Below are 16,716 nucleotides of genomic sequence, written 5' to 3' on the forward strand. Positions count from 1 at the left end.
ATTTTAGTTTCTAGTTACCTTCCAAACTTTGGCCCTCAGATCAGCAGGCAGTGGTCTTCCTTGAATTATATTTCTCAAAGTTTCAAGATCACAACCTCCTGCTTCCAGAGCTTCTTCAAGATCTTTTTCCCTAAAAAACAAGTCCTATTTATTAAAATAAACTTTACCTCATACTTTTTCTTATTCAAGATTCATTTATAAGCACGGCCTATTAAAGGCCTGTCTAAGAAACAAAAGTTCTCAGCAACCAAAATGTAATGCCAAGGCATACACAGCATGTTTTCTTGGTGGGAAATCTCAGGCTTCATACAGTCAACTTACTCTCATTTTACCCTTATTATGGTTGTCTTTTCCTAGATTAGAGAAATTTAAAGAGGAGATGGGGCAAGCTGGCTGACAGCACTGTGAAGTCATTGTAATAACAGTATTCCCGGTGGTGGTAATGACTTTACATAGCAACTATGTGTGGGGCACTATTTCAACATTTTATGTGTTCTTTTTAATCCTCATAACAATCCCTATGAGGTAGGTTACATCACTGACCCCACGTACAGATGCAAAAATGGAGGCAAAGAAGGGTTATAGACATTTAGGGGACAACTGAAGAAATAACTTTATTGGTATTAAAAAGTTACTATTCTTTTAGGTGTTTACCAGTATTATGGTATAGGGTCACATGTCATATTATGGTCACATGTCATATCAGCAGTAGAGCCAGGATTCAAATTTTAACAGTCTGGTTCCTGAATTCGTGTTCTTAACATTATGCTCAATTCAGCCAAGAATTCAAAACACTGCAGCCTGAGACTATTTAGTAAATTACTATATCAATATCATGGCTAGAGCAGTGCCTAGCCTACAGTAAGTATTAAATAAATGTTAGAGGGAAAAAAGGATCTGTTGGTATATTAAAGCAAAAGAATAATATCACATCATCAAGTAAATTACCAAGCAGTTTTGTTCAGTCTACGATGTTTAAGGAGAAAAGTATGAATTTCATTTCATTTGTATAAGGTAAAAATAATTAAAAGGATACTTTTACAAAAGTATACATTGTTTTCTAGCCAGAAAATAACCAGTTAAATTATCAATTCCGGCTGGGCGCAGTGGCTCACGCCTGTAATCCCAGCACTTTGGGAGGCCAAGGTGGGTGGATCACAAGGTCAGGAGTTCAATACCAGCCTGGCCAAGATGGTGAAACCCTGTCTCTACTAAAAACACAAAAAATTAGCTGGGTGTGGTGGCAGGTGCCTGTAATCACAGCTACTTGGCAGGCTGAGGCAGACAATTGCTTGAACCTGGGAGGCGGAGGTTGCAGTGGGCCGAGATTGTGCTACTGCACTCCAGCCTGGGTGACAGAGCGAGACTCCATCTCAAAAAAAAAAAAAATCAATTCCTTCAGAATTTTCAAAAACTGAGGTTTCAGTCATTGTTCATAATTTCAGCATACATTAAAAATCTGTACAAAATTTTAAGAGCTTCATAACCTGGACAATTTGTAACATTCTTTGAAGCAGCCTAAAAGGCAGGTCATCTCACTAGGATCAGGAAATCAGGATTTTTGTCCCAGTTTTGTGGTTCTGAAGAAAATAAATTACTCCCACTCTTCATTTTTTTCACTAAGACAATGAAAACCTCTCCACTGATAGGCATCTAAGAATATTAATTTAAATGTATATATTTCATAAAGTGTTGCTCTCCTAAGAGGAATTAAATGAAAATGTAATCACTTAGGATCATACTCAACAGAAAAGTAGTCATCGAATTTGAAAGGTTCCCTGACAAAGCTACTACAAATTCATATGAACAGAAGATAACTAGTAACCACACAAGAAACACTTAGTTCTTTTGCTATATGGTCACCAAAGTGTTGGAAGGGAGAGGTAGAGAAAAAGATTTCAAGTCTACCATTGAGAGACAGTTCAGGTCTATAGCTGATAAAAACTGGGGTTTATCTATTCTCTTCTGGCCAAAATGTACAAGGCAGACTGTTAGTAACCATGAAACAAAGAAAATTTAATGGCATCTTTGAATAAATACCATATATTTAAATGGTCAAATGTATCAAATAATGAGGGACTAAACACACTGCTTACTGGGATGAAACTATTTTACTAGATGAAGAATTAGAATTGTTCACTTTTTAGTGCAAAATTCTTTTCTTTTTGAAGTAACTTTGCCAAATCCCTTACTATTCCAGAGAACAAGCTTGTATTTTGTTGCAAAATGCCCAATCCTCAAAGTACTTTTTAAATCACAATAATGTACAAGCACATCTCTGTTGATACAGCTGCTGTTGGAGTCTTTGATGCTGTCCCCAGGGAACCACAAATGTGCTCTCCAGCAGTACAACCATGAGCAAGGGCTCCTTTGAAGACCAGAAAATGCTACACCTTAAGTAGTAAAAGATACTTCTTACAAACCTAAATAATTAAAAGTAACATTATTTTCTGAACAAGGCATCCAAAAGTACAGTTACTAGACCTTCGACAATATAAATGTGCTTATAAAAGTAGTAAAGAGCTGAAAATTGTTAAGGTAAATAATTCATAGAAGGATCAATCAGAGATAAGAATTCTGTAGCATTTAGCTCTCAAATAGAATTCCTCTTCCCCTAAACCAAGTCTCTACTTTTAAACAAGTAATACAATTCTAACATACAAAAGCAAAATCCATGTCTGGTGTGGTATATGAGTGGGTGGGCTGTGTTTCGTTCAGTCTTCTTTGATTACCAGCAGCTTCTCACTGACCTTACCAATTAAAGACTGGTACAGTTACACTGGACGTCCAGACAAGGTTTTAAAACAGAAAAGTACAGGCTTTGTCCATTTATTCTAGAAAGTATAAAAAATAAGCAAAATTATCTCCTTTGCTCAGAAAGTTCAGGACAGACCAAATCCAATGGTTCTGAAGTTGGAAGGAAGGAGAAACTCACCTCCTCCTGACTCTGTGACTTTGAAACTATTAACACGTGTTGGTATAATACTACAGGTTCCTGTCATGATCTATCAATAGCATTATTTTCAAAACCTAAATAAAACATAACAGAATTTGCCCTCACCTGATGTTGTGTGGTAAAATCACCTAATCTAAGCATTGTAGCCCAAGTTGCTTCAGAATTACAGCGAGGCAAACAATGTCACTGGATTTATATGGAATTAGTTTAATATTTATACTCAAGCTAGCAAATGAATTGGATTTTTCTTCTTTAGCCAAATGGTGAATAACATATGGAAGCATTTGCACAATGTATGGGAGAAGGAAGCATGAATTTTCAAGCACTACCAAATTTAATATGCATTTCCAAATGCTTCTATGATTAACAAATTCATTATTAGAAATTTTGTAATTTTCTGAATAAACCATATTGAATCATACTAAAATTACGATTTTTAAAAGCAATTGGATTACATATATTGTGTTCCTAAAATTAAAAATATTATAGGAAATCTCCCACTAGGAAAAAATGACTATATACTAACATTTTTCTAAATTCGGTTTTCCTCCCAACCATGTTCTAAAAATTTATTTTCCCCATCATTTCAAAATTTATGAAAACTGTTTAAATGTACACACATGGCCGGGTGCGGTGGCTCACGCCTGTAATCCCAGCACTTTGGGAGGCCGAGGCGGGCGGATCACGAGGTCAGGAGATCGAGACCATCCTGGCTAACAGTGAAACCCCGCCTCTACTAAAAATACAAAAAATTAGCCGGGCAAGGTGGCAGGCGCCTGTAGTCCCAGCTACTCGGGAGGCTGAAGCAGGAGAATGGCGTGAACCCCGGGGGGTGGAGCCTGCAGTGAGCCGAGATCGCGCCATTGCACTACAGCCTGGGCGACAGCGAGACTCTGTAAAAAAAAAAAAAAAAACAAAAAAAAAAACCAAAAAAAAAAAAACAAATGTACACACACTCTCGCCAAACAGGGCATGAAAACAAGAAACGAGACTTAGTTCATCTCCTTTTTTTTTTTTTTTTTAAACAAGTATCTTTCTGCACTTGAAGAAACCCCATACCCATTAGCAGTCACTCACCATTCCTCCCCACCAGCACCTCCTACCCTGACCCGTCTTTGCCAACCACTGATTTACTTTCTGTCTCTACATATTTACCAATTCTGGATATTTCATATAACTGGAATCATATAATGTGTGGCCTTTATGCCTGGCTTCATTTAGCATAACATTTCAACATCTATCCATAATGTAGCATGTATCAGTACATGCCTTTCATTGCCAAATAATAGTCCATTGTACATGAATATACCATATTTTACTTATCGATCCACCATATAATGGGCTTTTGAGTTGTTTCAACTTTTTGGTTATTATAATTATCTTCATTTTGAACATAAGTATCAGTAGTTCAACTGGTTAAGTGTATGATACATATATATTATTTGTTTATTAATTATTTATTCTTCAAGAGGTCTGAAAGAATTTAAAGACCAAGTCTATTGAAACCTCACTCAAAAACCAAACCCAAACCAGGCCAGGGGCAGTAGCTTATACCTGTAATCCCAGCACTTCTGGTTGGATGGCTTGAGCCCAGGAGTTTGAGACCAGCCTGGGCAACATGGAAAAAATCCATTTCCACAAAAAGTACAAAAATTAGCAAGTTGTAGTGGTATGTGGCTGTAGTCCCAGCTACTCAAGAGGCTGAGGCAGGAGCATCAATTGAGCTCAGGAGGCAGAGGCTGCAGTAAGGCCAAGATCATACCACTGCACTCCAGCCTGGGCTACAGAACGAGACCCTGTCTCAAAAAACAGGCTACAGAACAAGACCTTGTCTCAAAAAGCAAACAAACAAAAAAAAAAACACAAAATAAAACCAAACCAAAGAACCCGTCACACTCATGAGGATGACTACTACTTTCAAAAAACATAGGTTGACAAAGATGTGAACCCTTGTGTACAGTTAGTGGAAATGCAAAATGATGCAGCCACTATGGAAAACAGTATGACAGTTCCACAAAGAATTAAAAATAAATGTCTCATACAATTCAGCAATTCCATATCCTGAAATGTCTGAAAGAACTGAATGAAGGCAGAGTCTGAAAGTGACTTTTGTATACACATGTTCACAGCAGCATTATTCACAGTAGCCCAAAGGTGAACGCAACCCGAGTGTCCATTTACTGAGGGATGAATGAATAAACAAAAAGGGAGGGGTGTACTATATGTATAGATATATGTAATTAATAAATATTATATATTTATCATGTTATATGTTTATTAATTTATATATGTAATTAATAAGTTAATTACATATTATAGAATATATATTTTATACATATAATATATAATGGACTATTATTCAGCCTAAAAAGGGAGGAAATTCTGACACATGCTACGACATAGATGAACCTTGACAACATTACGGTAAGTGAAATAAATCCATCCCAAAAAGACAAATACTATAAAATGCCACTTATATGAGGTACCTAGAGTAGTTAAATTTATAGAGACAGAAAGTAAAATAGCGGTTACCAGGGCAGAGGGAGGGGAGAATGAGGAGCTCTTTAATAGATACAAAGTTTCAGTTCTGCAAGATGAAAAGCATTCTAGAGATTATATGCACAACAATGTAAATGTACTCAATACTAATGTACACTGAAAAATGGTCAAGATGGTAAACTTTTTACATTATGTATATTTTACCACAATTAAAAAAAATTAACTCTATTTAATGTATTATAAAAATTCATAAATTTGAGCTTTAGTGTCAGATCCGGGTTTCAATTTTGGCCCTTCAACAGCCATGTGACCTTACAAAAGGAAAAAGCACCACAATGCTTATCTTACAGGGTCAGTTAATGCTTAAATAAGTTTCTGAACACAAAACATTCAGTGCAATGCTTGGCTACATAATTCTTTAATAAACAGAATCCATGAATACTATTTATTTTGTTATTATTACTGAACAATAGCTTACTTTCTTAAAATGACTTTGTAATCATAATCATTTTAAAGAATTTTGCCAATGCATTAAAAAAATTAAAAACCAACCACAATTCCATTACCATGAGATAATCACTTTTTGTGAATTACTTCTCAGTTTGTCATGTGTGTATTTATAGACATATATAGACATACATTTACATATAGACATATATATTTATAATAAACTCAATTATACTGAAAATATAATTTTGAATAGTATTCCCTGGGTTTTATTATGGGGTTTTCATAGTTTTTAGGTTTCCATCTTGAGTTGATTTTTGTATACAGTGTAAAGAAGGGATCCAGTTTCAATTTTCTGCATATTGGCTATCCAGTTATCCCAGCAACATTTATTAGATAGGGAATCCTTTCCCCATTGCTTATGTCAGGTTTATTGAAGATCAGATAGTCGTAGGTGTGTCGTCTTATTTCTGGGTTCTCTGTTCTGTTCCATTGGTCTATGTGTCTGGTCTTGTACCAGTATCATGCTGTTTTGGTTACTGTAGCCCTGTAGTGTAGTTTGAAGTCAGGTAGCGTGATGCCTCCAGTTTTGTTCTTTTGGCTTAGGATTGCCTAGGCTATTCAGGCTCTTTTTCAGTTCCATACGAATTTTAAAATAGTTTTCTCTAGTTTTGTCAAGAATGTCAATGGCAGTGTAACGAGAATAGCACTGAATCTACAAATTGCTTTGGGCAGTATGGCCATTTTAACAATATTGATTCTTCCTATCCACGAGGATGGAATATTTTTCCATTTGTTTGTGTCATCTCTGGAGACCATTATCCCTAGCAAACTAAAGCGAGAACAGAAAACGAAATACTGCATGTTCTCAAACATATTACTTCTTTGCTTAGCATATTAAGTAACTGCTACTTAAGAAAGGATACTTTACAGAATCATTAAGTAGGAAACAATGTGGCACATGTACTACTTTAATCTGTTCCATTTTAGTTCTCCAATACTGAATACTGGAAGTATAAACAGGCGAAACAAGTTCAACTTATAGCTGACAACAAACTGTATTTTAAAGGTTTACAGTATGATAAACTTGGAAGTAACTTAAAAGATATAAAAACATGTGGCTCAATTTTTGAGTGGAGAAAATAATTAATTTGAGGGAGTAAGTATCCTCCCCACACTCCCCGTGGATGGAGACAAAGGTAAGGATGGAAGGGTGGCATGGATTCGTTAGAAAAGTCTTCATGTGGCTTCACTTTATGTCCTCAGTCTTGACTCCATGGCCCAAAACTTAGAGCACATTCTTGACAACACCTTTGACTTCTTCACTCCTTGCTCTTTCTGTCACATTCAGAAAGCTGCAAATTCCCAACATTAGGTTAATCTAACCAGTCTGCCTTCTTTGTTCCCATACTCTACTCAACGTGGGCTTCTTGGGAAAATAAGACAACTCTATGATGCTATCATATAACAATAGTGCCTGAAAATCTCCTATTCTCCACTTACTTCAGACTCCTTACCCAGCCACTTTACCTCAGGTGACTTTACTTCTGATTCCAGAGAGAATAAATAGGCCAGCAGGCTTCTCTTCCCTTTGATCTCAGTCCCCTCCACAAACAAACATAAGCAACTTATTATTCCAGTCATTTTCTTCTTTCCTGTATCCACAGGAGACTTACGTATCTCTTCTCTACCCTAAGACTGGTAACTTCACCTGGCTCTTATCTCCACCCACTCCCCACAATCTTTCAGAAGTCATGTGCCATCTGTTATCCCCTCTCTCCTACCTTCCACTTCCTTCTCTACTGGCTCTTTCTTCCGAGAAAACATGCTCAAAAATTGCCATTAGAAACAGCAATGTCCATCACAAAAACGTCTCCACGTTCTCCCTTTCCATCCAGCTACCAAACTTTTGGTTGTTCCTTTCACAAAGAATTCTTGACAATATATGTAACAACTTTTCCCTCATCTGAAATCTGTCTCTTCCCTCTCTTGCCAAGCCACTTCCATTTCTCATCCCTCTTTGATCCTCACCACTCCATAGGGACCACTCTCTGTATCATCTCCAGCCCCTTTCTTAACCAAATCTAAAACACTAAGATATTAATAGAATGTTTTCTGGGTTGGAAAAAAAATGTTTTAAATTCATGAAGCCTCTCAGTCTATCAACTAAGCTAAGTCAGCTTCACTAATCTTCAAAATTCTTAAAATTGAATCCTTTTCTGTAATTATAAAAAATAATGAAGACTAGCAGTTTTTAAAGGACCAAGTAAGGCCTATAATATATGTAATCACTCTACACTTAAATGCAGAGTATAGAGAAATTACAAAGAAAATTCAATTACCACATTAAAAAAGTTAATATTGTGTCTTAAAGTGGCCAAGGTCTAAGATTTATTATTATTTTCTTAAAATAAAAATACAAAAGCTACACTACTGGGAAATCAATAAAAGCCCAAAGCCTGACATGTAAACATCTTAAATATGTTATTTCTATTGCATACGATATTATTTAAACCTGTGAGTCTGCTAATAGTATTAAACAGAGCCAAGAGAAAACAAATGAACTCACAAACCTTCAATGAAAGTACTTCTAGCATTCAAAAATATAACCTGTGATTATCTCCTTTCCTTTAAAATTTTCACATTTACTTACTTGAAGGGTCCTATATATAAATATAACCTACTCCCCATCAAAAAGTCATCTCTCTCCTTCCCTTTACAGTTCAACTTCTTTGAAAACAGTAGTCTCTACTCACCTAAACTTACTCTCTCATTCACTCAAAACCTCCATCACTCTACTAAAGGTGCTCTCAGAAGTCATTAGTCATCTTTCTCAGCTCTCGTCCCCTTTACATACACTGCAAAGTTTGACTGTCTTCTTAAAACACTCTCATTTAGATTTTCCTCTGCTTTCCTAACCCATATACTGAATTATTTCCTTCCCTGACATAAGTATTCTTTTACTCAAACCTTCAACACATATGTATTGAGCACCTACTACAGGCCACCCACTGTGTGAGGCACAGGGGATGCAGTACAGAAAAAAAGTCAATGCTCTTATGTAGCTTATATGCCAGATGGCTATTCCAAGGTTCTAGTCCAAGTCCTATCATCTAAATCCTGTTGAACAGAGGTGGGAGTGGCTCTGAGGTGCAATTTATTCATATTTGTTTAGAATGTAAACCACTGTGAGCTCAGATTAAACCATGACAGCCCAGCTTGTCCATATACATATCCTAATCAGGTACAAGCCTCTGACCAATTACTTAAAACTCGAAAGTGAACAGCTAATTAGTCATAAGCACTAGCAAATTGTGGAACAGTGAGTAAGCAGTGGCAAGCTGCATATATTGAATTGTGGTTTCATGGCTTAATTTGTGCCACCACATTTCTGGGGGTTTCTTAATGCCGAGATAATGAGACATCAGCACCAAAGCTTTGTCTGAACTTATTTTGCTACTATTGTTAGGACGCTGGTTACAAAGTACTACCATAACGAAACTCCTTAATTAGTTCTTGAATATTCTGTATGACATTTGGTAGAAATGAAAAGAGAGAACTTTGCTACAGATTCACTTGTACAGTAGATATGCATGGAGCTCAAGGACCACAGTATGTCTTGTGCAACATATTTTTAAATACCAACCTCAAACCATCAAAACTTTCCAAGTATTTCAATAGTATGACAGCACATTCAGAAAAGACCTTGACAATTTAAAGTCTTGTGAGAGAACAATTTGATACAATTTGATAACTGTGAAGTTATCTAGATTTGTGTCAGAATCAGGCATGCTTATTACAAGCATTTTAACAAGTTACAAATTTATATGCCAAGGGGAAAAACACCCATTCACCAGCTTTAAACAATTTGTAAAATTTTGCATTAGGACCAGATCCACAAAAACAGCTTTGGGAGATTCCCTTATGAATAATGTAATCTCTAGAATTTGTGTTTTAATCAGGATCTTGAGCCAAGTAAAGAAGGTGCTAAATCTAGTCCTCTTGGCTTGACAAGGCAAACTTAATAGCTACAGTATTTCATCACTGTATGCAATAGGCAAAAGAGCTAGAGATCACAGAAATGTTATTCTATAAGCTACTAAAATTAACTACAAATGGAACAGGTGTTTTAAATCTTAGATTTATTTTTGATCAAAAATCCATGTAGATCAAATTACATCAATGGTACCAATGGTGACCATTTCTCTGCTAAGAAAAAAACTCAGTTGTTGCCTAAGTAAAAAATAAAAAGATACACAAAAAACATTTCTCATAACTATATGTGTAATGTTGCAATGCATTTGCTATACAATTTTGACTAAAAATTGGAGAGTAATTTCTCTAATGAGCAGTCAACTTCAGCGAGCACTCTAAATCCTTTCTTCTTTCATGCTTTCTTAAAATAAAAATCCTCAACACTGTTCCCTTCTATACATATGAGGTGACTTCAGTATTTTTAAGGCACAAAGAAATGCATCCTTGTTTTTTCACCCCACTAACGTAGCTTATTTGGAAACTAAAAATAGAGGGTATCTTTTGCCTAAGACAGAGAATGGCATGAAAACAGCAAAAAGAGAGAGATATCACCTGTGTCTATTACAAATTTCCACTTTATCCAAAGTGTAACGACAAAAGAAACATTACCAACATTCCTTGTCTGGAAACTATCATTTCAGAAACATAGTTGTTATAAAGAAACAACTATAGCAAATGAAGTGACAACACTTTGAAACATTTGGACAATTCTCAAGGGTACTATGCCAATGGGGATCATAGTTTGGCAAATAAATACATATTGGGTTTTTTTTTTTTTTTTAAGGTGGATTCCAACCATCAAGGAACATTTTTTTTGATAAGAGGATTTCATTGAATTTCATGCTGATGGTTAATCTAAATGGAATTCACAAAATAAAGGATTTCTGGTATTCAAATTGTACACATATATGAGACGAATAAATCTTTTGCATCACGAAGTGATGCACAGAGGCTTCAAAACAAAGGTTGGAAACTGTTTAAAGGAAAAATAACCCATGGACATCATTATTATTATTATTAGAGACACAGTCTCGCTCTGTCACCAGGCTTGGTGTGCACAGCTCACTGCAGCCTCGATTCACCCCGTTAAAGCAATCCTTCTGCCTCAACCTCCCCAGTAGCTGGGACTACAGGTTTGTGCCACCAAGACTGGCTAATTTTTTTTATTTTTAGTAAAGACGAGGCCTCACTATGTTGCCCAGGATGGTCTCGAACTCCTGAGCTCAAGCAATCCTCCCACCTTGGCCTCCCCAAGTGATGGGATTACAGGCATGAGCCATCATGCCCAATGCATAACTTTGCTTTCTCATAGAGCTGTTTTAAGATCCAAATGAGATGTTATTAATATATATAAGCATTATATATAAAGAGTAATGCTCTATGCAAATGTATAGTATTTTCTTATATAGGTGGAGCATCCCAAATCCAAGAATCCCAACTCCGAAATGCTCCAAAATCTGAAACTCTTGAGCACCAACATGATACTCACAAGAATGCTCATTGGAGCATTATGGATTTCAGATTTTTGATTAGGGATGCTCAACTGGTTAAGTATAATGCAAGTATTCCAAAGAGATATTCAACCTGTATATCTCCTTGCTGAAATTATTAAATACCACCATAACAACTAGTTTAATGTATCAACTACTTTAAAATAAAAAAGAAGCAAACACTACAAGATTCCCACCCAACTATCAAATGCTATGTCAGCTAAAGGATAAGAAAAAACTCCTTTAAGCATCAAGAAAAAAGATGAAGACTTGCAACAAATGACTTAGTCATTATTTTCTTAACTCAGGTTAAAAAGTTAGGCAGACCCTTGAAACAAATAGACATTAAATTTCAGAAAATAGGTTTAAGTGGCTCTTAAGTTCTTTATTTCTACAAGAAAGAATTTGATTTTATGAGCTTAATGGAAGGTACTTACCTGCTTTCCATCTATAATTCTCAATATTTAACTCATTTCAAGCCCTGCCCCTTTTCAAACTGTTTAATCCTATTCTTTTCTGTTAGAGCCTGTAATTTCCAAAACACCCGCATTTAGATATCTTCAGAAGCTATTTTCACACAGTATTCCTAGAGATAAAATGATGAAAAAATCAAAGTATCCAAGGAAGGTACCACAATGCACATTCCTGATTTTAAAACTGTTTCAAATTTTTTTCTAAAACCTTACACAGCAGCCTGAATATAACCACTATTCAGGGAATGTTTGCTGAACTGCGAATGTTTGCTAAACTCTATTTTGCTTTTTGACACATGAGAGAAGGCACTGTCTTTATACCAAAAAGAATCCACATTTCAGCACTGTGCAGCAGAAATGCTTTGTCAAGCATATTTTCTCAATTCTGTCCAGAAGACTCCTACTGAAAAGTTGGCTGCATATTGCAGTATATTTAACTGGGTGCTCTGAATTGCTCACTATACTTACAGAGGGAATGCACTTGTCGCCTCTCTGCAGTGAGTACACAGAGATAAAAATGAATTAATTGAAATACATTTATTTAGCATGCAAAAACCAATTACTAACTCAAATTATGGATATTAAAACATCCACAGGAAACAAAATCCTAGAAGTGAATTATTACTTAAGAATTACCTTTAGGCTGGGTGCAGTGGCTCATGCCTGTAGTCCCAACACTGTGGGAGGGTGAGGAGGGTGGATCACCTGAGGTCAGGGATTTGAGACCGGCCTGGCCAACACGGTGAAACCCCATCTCTACTAAAAATACAAAAATTAACTGGGTATGGCACACGCCTATAATCTTAGCTCCTTGAGAGACTGAGGCAGGAGAATCCCTTGGACCCGGGAGGCGGAGGATGCAGTGAACTGAGATCGCACACTGCACTCCAGCCTAGGTGACAGAATGATACTCCGTCTCAAAAAAAAAAAAAATTACCGCTAAAAACTATAAAATCTAAATTATAATTAAAGATTTTAATGTAAATAGTATAAAATAAGTCTTTTTCATTTATCTTTGCTTGCCCTCTAATTATAGTTTACAAAATCAAATAACTGTCACATCATAACCCCAATTCAACAAATGAAGTTCATTTCTCATTTCTTCTAAAAGTAGTATCCAGCCTTCCCAGTTCCACAAGTAGATAATGTTCTTCTTAAACAAAGAGTTCCTTTTTCTTTTACATTTAACATATTTCTTTATTGATTATATCATATCTAAAATTTCAATCACTTAGTTCTTAAAAGACATTTAAATCTTTTCTCATTTTAATGCTTATTAAATGGGGAACACTGATAGTACTATTTACGGAGTGCAGAAAACTTTGAAAAATAACTTATTATTCTCAAACAATTCCTACTCACATCTCAGATTAACAATAGAAGATTCTTTGTGGAATTAATATTTTTATAATTTTAAGAAAAGTTTAGCAATAACTTAAGAAGGGTTTAGCAATAAAAAACACTAATTAAAAGTTGAATATTAAGTAACATTTTTTAATTAAGCAAACTCCCAATTTCAACAGTTATATAATTAAAGTCAATACCAAAATAATTTTTAAATTATGACTATAGATCTTTAGACATTATTTCGGGAAGAAAGTCTTGGAAAATGAGAACATATGGTCAAATCCAGTGCTAATTTCTTCAATAACAAGAAGGGTAATTACCAATCTTTTCACTGAAACAATTTAACATGTTTGATTTTACAAATCCAGATTCTCATAACTTATATTAATTTTTTTTAATTAAATTCAAATCACTTAAAACTAACTATAAGCATTTTTACAAGATTTCACCACACCCTTTGAGTTTACATGGCTGAATCCCAGAGAGCTTGAAAGCTGAGGCATTTTCTGATTACTTTGGCTTTCCATAAAGAATAAGCATTATACCAACAGATAATTCCACAGCTCACAAAAACACTGGAGTCAGGAAATTTATATTAAATGACAGCTTAGTATGCTATTGCACATAATTACATGAAAGTCTTCATTCATGCGTACATTCAATAAACATTTACTGAGCCACCTGCCTTTTATCAGCCACTGCCTTTGAGAAGTTCATTATTTAAAGAACAATGATAAGTCATGTCATTACACATATTTTAGTATAACATGTAAGGTGATACAATGTGACATATACAAATTCCTCTGACCTACTCATTCTGATATATATATATAACCTAGAACCCTGCTAACTAAAGTGTGGTCCATAAACCACCAGAATTGGCAACCCCCAGCAGCTAGTCAGAAACAGAGACTCTCAAGTTCCACCTCAAAATATACTGAATCACAATCACAGTTACCTGGAGAGCATTTTAACAAGCTCCCCAGATAATTCCAATGTACGTTTAAATTTTGAGAAGCACTGAACTAGAACATAACTGAAAATCAGCAAAAACAATGTTATAGAGTCCACATACTTTTAAGATCTTCAAGGTCCATCCTGAGCCTTTTTAAGAATGTATACACAATTTCAACAAGTTCAATGGCTTAGTTTCACAGACTAGGAACAAATTGAGAGATACCACTGACAACAAAAAAAGAAAATAGGAAAAACTTATAAAAAGCAATCTCAAAAAGAGATAGCTGTGTCACTTAACATAGCAACAATTTGTCTAGATAGGCCCTAAAAGTCTCACCATATTACAATAACACAAAAGTAATCGATGTTCTCAAACATGCCTCCTGTATCTAGACCATAAATTCCCTGAGGACAGAGACCTAGTTTTATCTTAAATTACACTTACATTTGTAAACTGAATGACTCAAGTCATTAAGATGAGTTTGAGCTAGGCAGTAAGATATATGATACATTTTAGAAAAAATTCCATCTGACAGAGTTAAAAGAAAGAGAGAGAGAGAGAGAAAGAGAGGGAGGGAGGGGGAGGGAGAGAAAAACAGAGTAGAACACCCGGATGGATGGGGCACACCTGTAGTCCCCAGCTACTCAGGAGTATGAGGCCAGCCTGGGCGACACGGCGAGACCTCGTTTCTTAAACAAAACAAAACAAAAAGAGTAAAGCATCCCCATTCTATAACCCATTCACCAAGCACTCTAAGAACACAGCCTTTACTGAACCTCTGGCTCCCAATCCCAAAGTCTTCCTAACTCTATTCAAATCCTCTTCTGGGGGGCTGATGAGAGTGCCAGGATAAAAAGGAGAAAGATTAGAAGAGGATGGAGGGAAAACAGAAATCACTGACCATGTTAGGGTTCCTCCATTCATGAAAATAAAACCAGCAAAAATACAAAGACACACCAAAGATACATCAATCCTACAAGAGAACAAATGCTATCTCTAGTAAACATTCACTCCATGTCCTCTGCCCATGCGAACCAGAGACATCCTCACAATCCCTCTAACCTAAGAACTCCCCAGAGGCACCTTAACTGTGGAAACATTTCCTCTCATGGTACTCAATGAGCTGGTTACCGCCAGTTTATGATACAATTCACCGTTCCCAAACAGCAAAGTTCAGGCTATAACCAGCTAGGTCACTTTCTGAAAAGTGTTGTAATGTCTGTCACTGATTCTTAAAAGGTGCATTTAATTAGTTAAAAACTTTTTTTACTATTTTTCCAGATCTATTTTCCTTTTTTCTCCTGCCATTCTTGCAGGACACCAGAAGCAAAAAGACGTATTTTTCTGCAACTTCTCTCCAACCAGGTAGTTCTCATTCTTACTCTCAAAACAAATTAGTTGTCTTGTCTACGCCCTTGTTTATGCTGTTACTCCATTCAGAGGCCTTTCCCATCTCTTAATCTGATTCTGCACTAATATGTTAGCTCCAAGCCATGTGTGGATATTTAATATCTGAAATGTGGCTAGACCAAATTGAAATATAAGGTAGATGTAAAATGCACATTGGATTTTGAAGACTTGGCACAAAAAAAGATGTACAATTATCTAATTTTTAAACAATGATTACATGTTGAAATATGTTAAATAAAATAGATTATTAAAACTGATTTCACCTGTTTCTTTCTTTCTTTTTTTTTTTTTTGAGACCGAGCCTCACACTGTCGCCAGGCTGGAGAGTAGTGGCTCGATCTCGGCTCACTGCAACCTCTGCCTCCCGGGTTCAAGCGATTCTCCTGCCTCAGCCTCCCAAGTAGCTGGGATTACAGGCACGCGCCACCACGCCTGGCTAATTTTTGTATTTTTAGTAGAGATGGGGGTTTCACCATGTTGGTCAGGCTGGTCTTGAACTCCTGACTTCAAGTGATCCCCCCCACCTCAGCCTCCCAAAGTGCTGGGATTACAGGCGTGAGCCACCGCACCCAGGCTTCTTTTTAGTTTTTAATGCTGCTACTACAGAATTTTAAATTACAATATGTGGCTTCTATTAGACAGCCCTGGGGTTTAAATCCTACTCATTCTTCAAAGCCTAATTGAGACACTGCTGCTTTCATTAAGCTTTCCCCCAGTGACTCCAACTGCTCCAGCCCCCACCGCCAACCTCTCGTAACACTTTGAATCACACTCACAAAGAATGAGATTTTACTTTGTTACACCTCCCCAACTCCAACATAAGCAAGTTAAAGAAAAAAAAACTATATCTAGATCACCATGAAGTTTTCCTCTGACATCTTGGAGAGCCCAGCGCTACGGTAACTGTCAGGCCTCTGAGCCCAAGCCAAGCCATCGCATGCCCTGTGACTTGCACGTATACACCCAGATGGCCTGAAGTAACTGAAGATCCACAAAAGAAGTAAAAATAGCCTTAACTGATGACATTCCACCATTGTGATTTGTTTCTGCCCCACCCTAACTGATCAATGTACTTTGTAATCTCACCCACCCTTAAGAAGG

At 36.3% G+C, this 16,716-nt stretch overlaps 1 protein-coding gene across 2 annotated transcripts in view; it reads right to left on the bottom strand.

Moving 5' to 3' along the window:
- TBC1D23 (TBC1 domain family member 23) overlaps nt 1-16,716 on the bottom strand; it is a 64,682-nt gene that overhangs the window by 46,375 nt on the left and 1,591 nt on the right. For both annotated transcript variants that reach the window (XM_032150316.2, XM_032150317.2), the window contains exon 2: nt 19-130. In XM_032150316.2, coding sequence (XP_032006207.1) covers nt 19-130 — 112 coding nt within the window. The remainder of the gene's footprint in view (nt 1-18; nt 131-16,716) is intronic.

Source organism: Hylobates moloch, unplaced genomic scaffold, assembly GCF_009828535.3.
Source record: "Hylobates moloch isolate HMO894 unplaced genomic scaffold, HMol_V3 SCAFFOLD_4, whole genome shotgun sequence".
NCBI lineage: Eukaryota > Metazoa > Chordata > Mammalia > Primates > Hylobatidae > Hylobates > Hylobates moloch.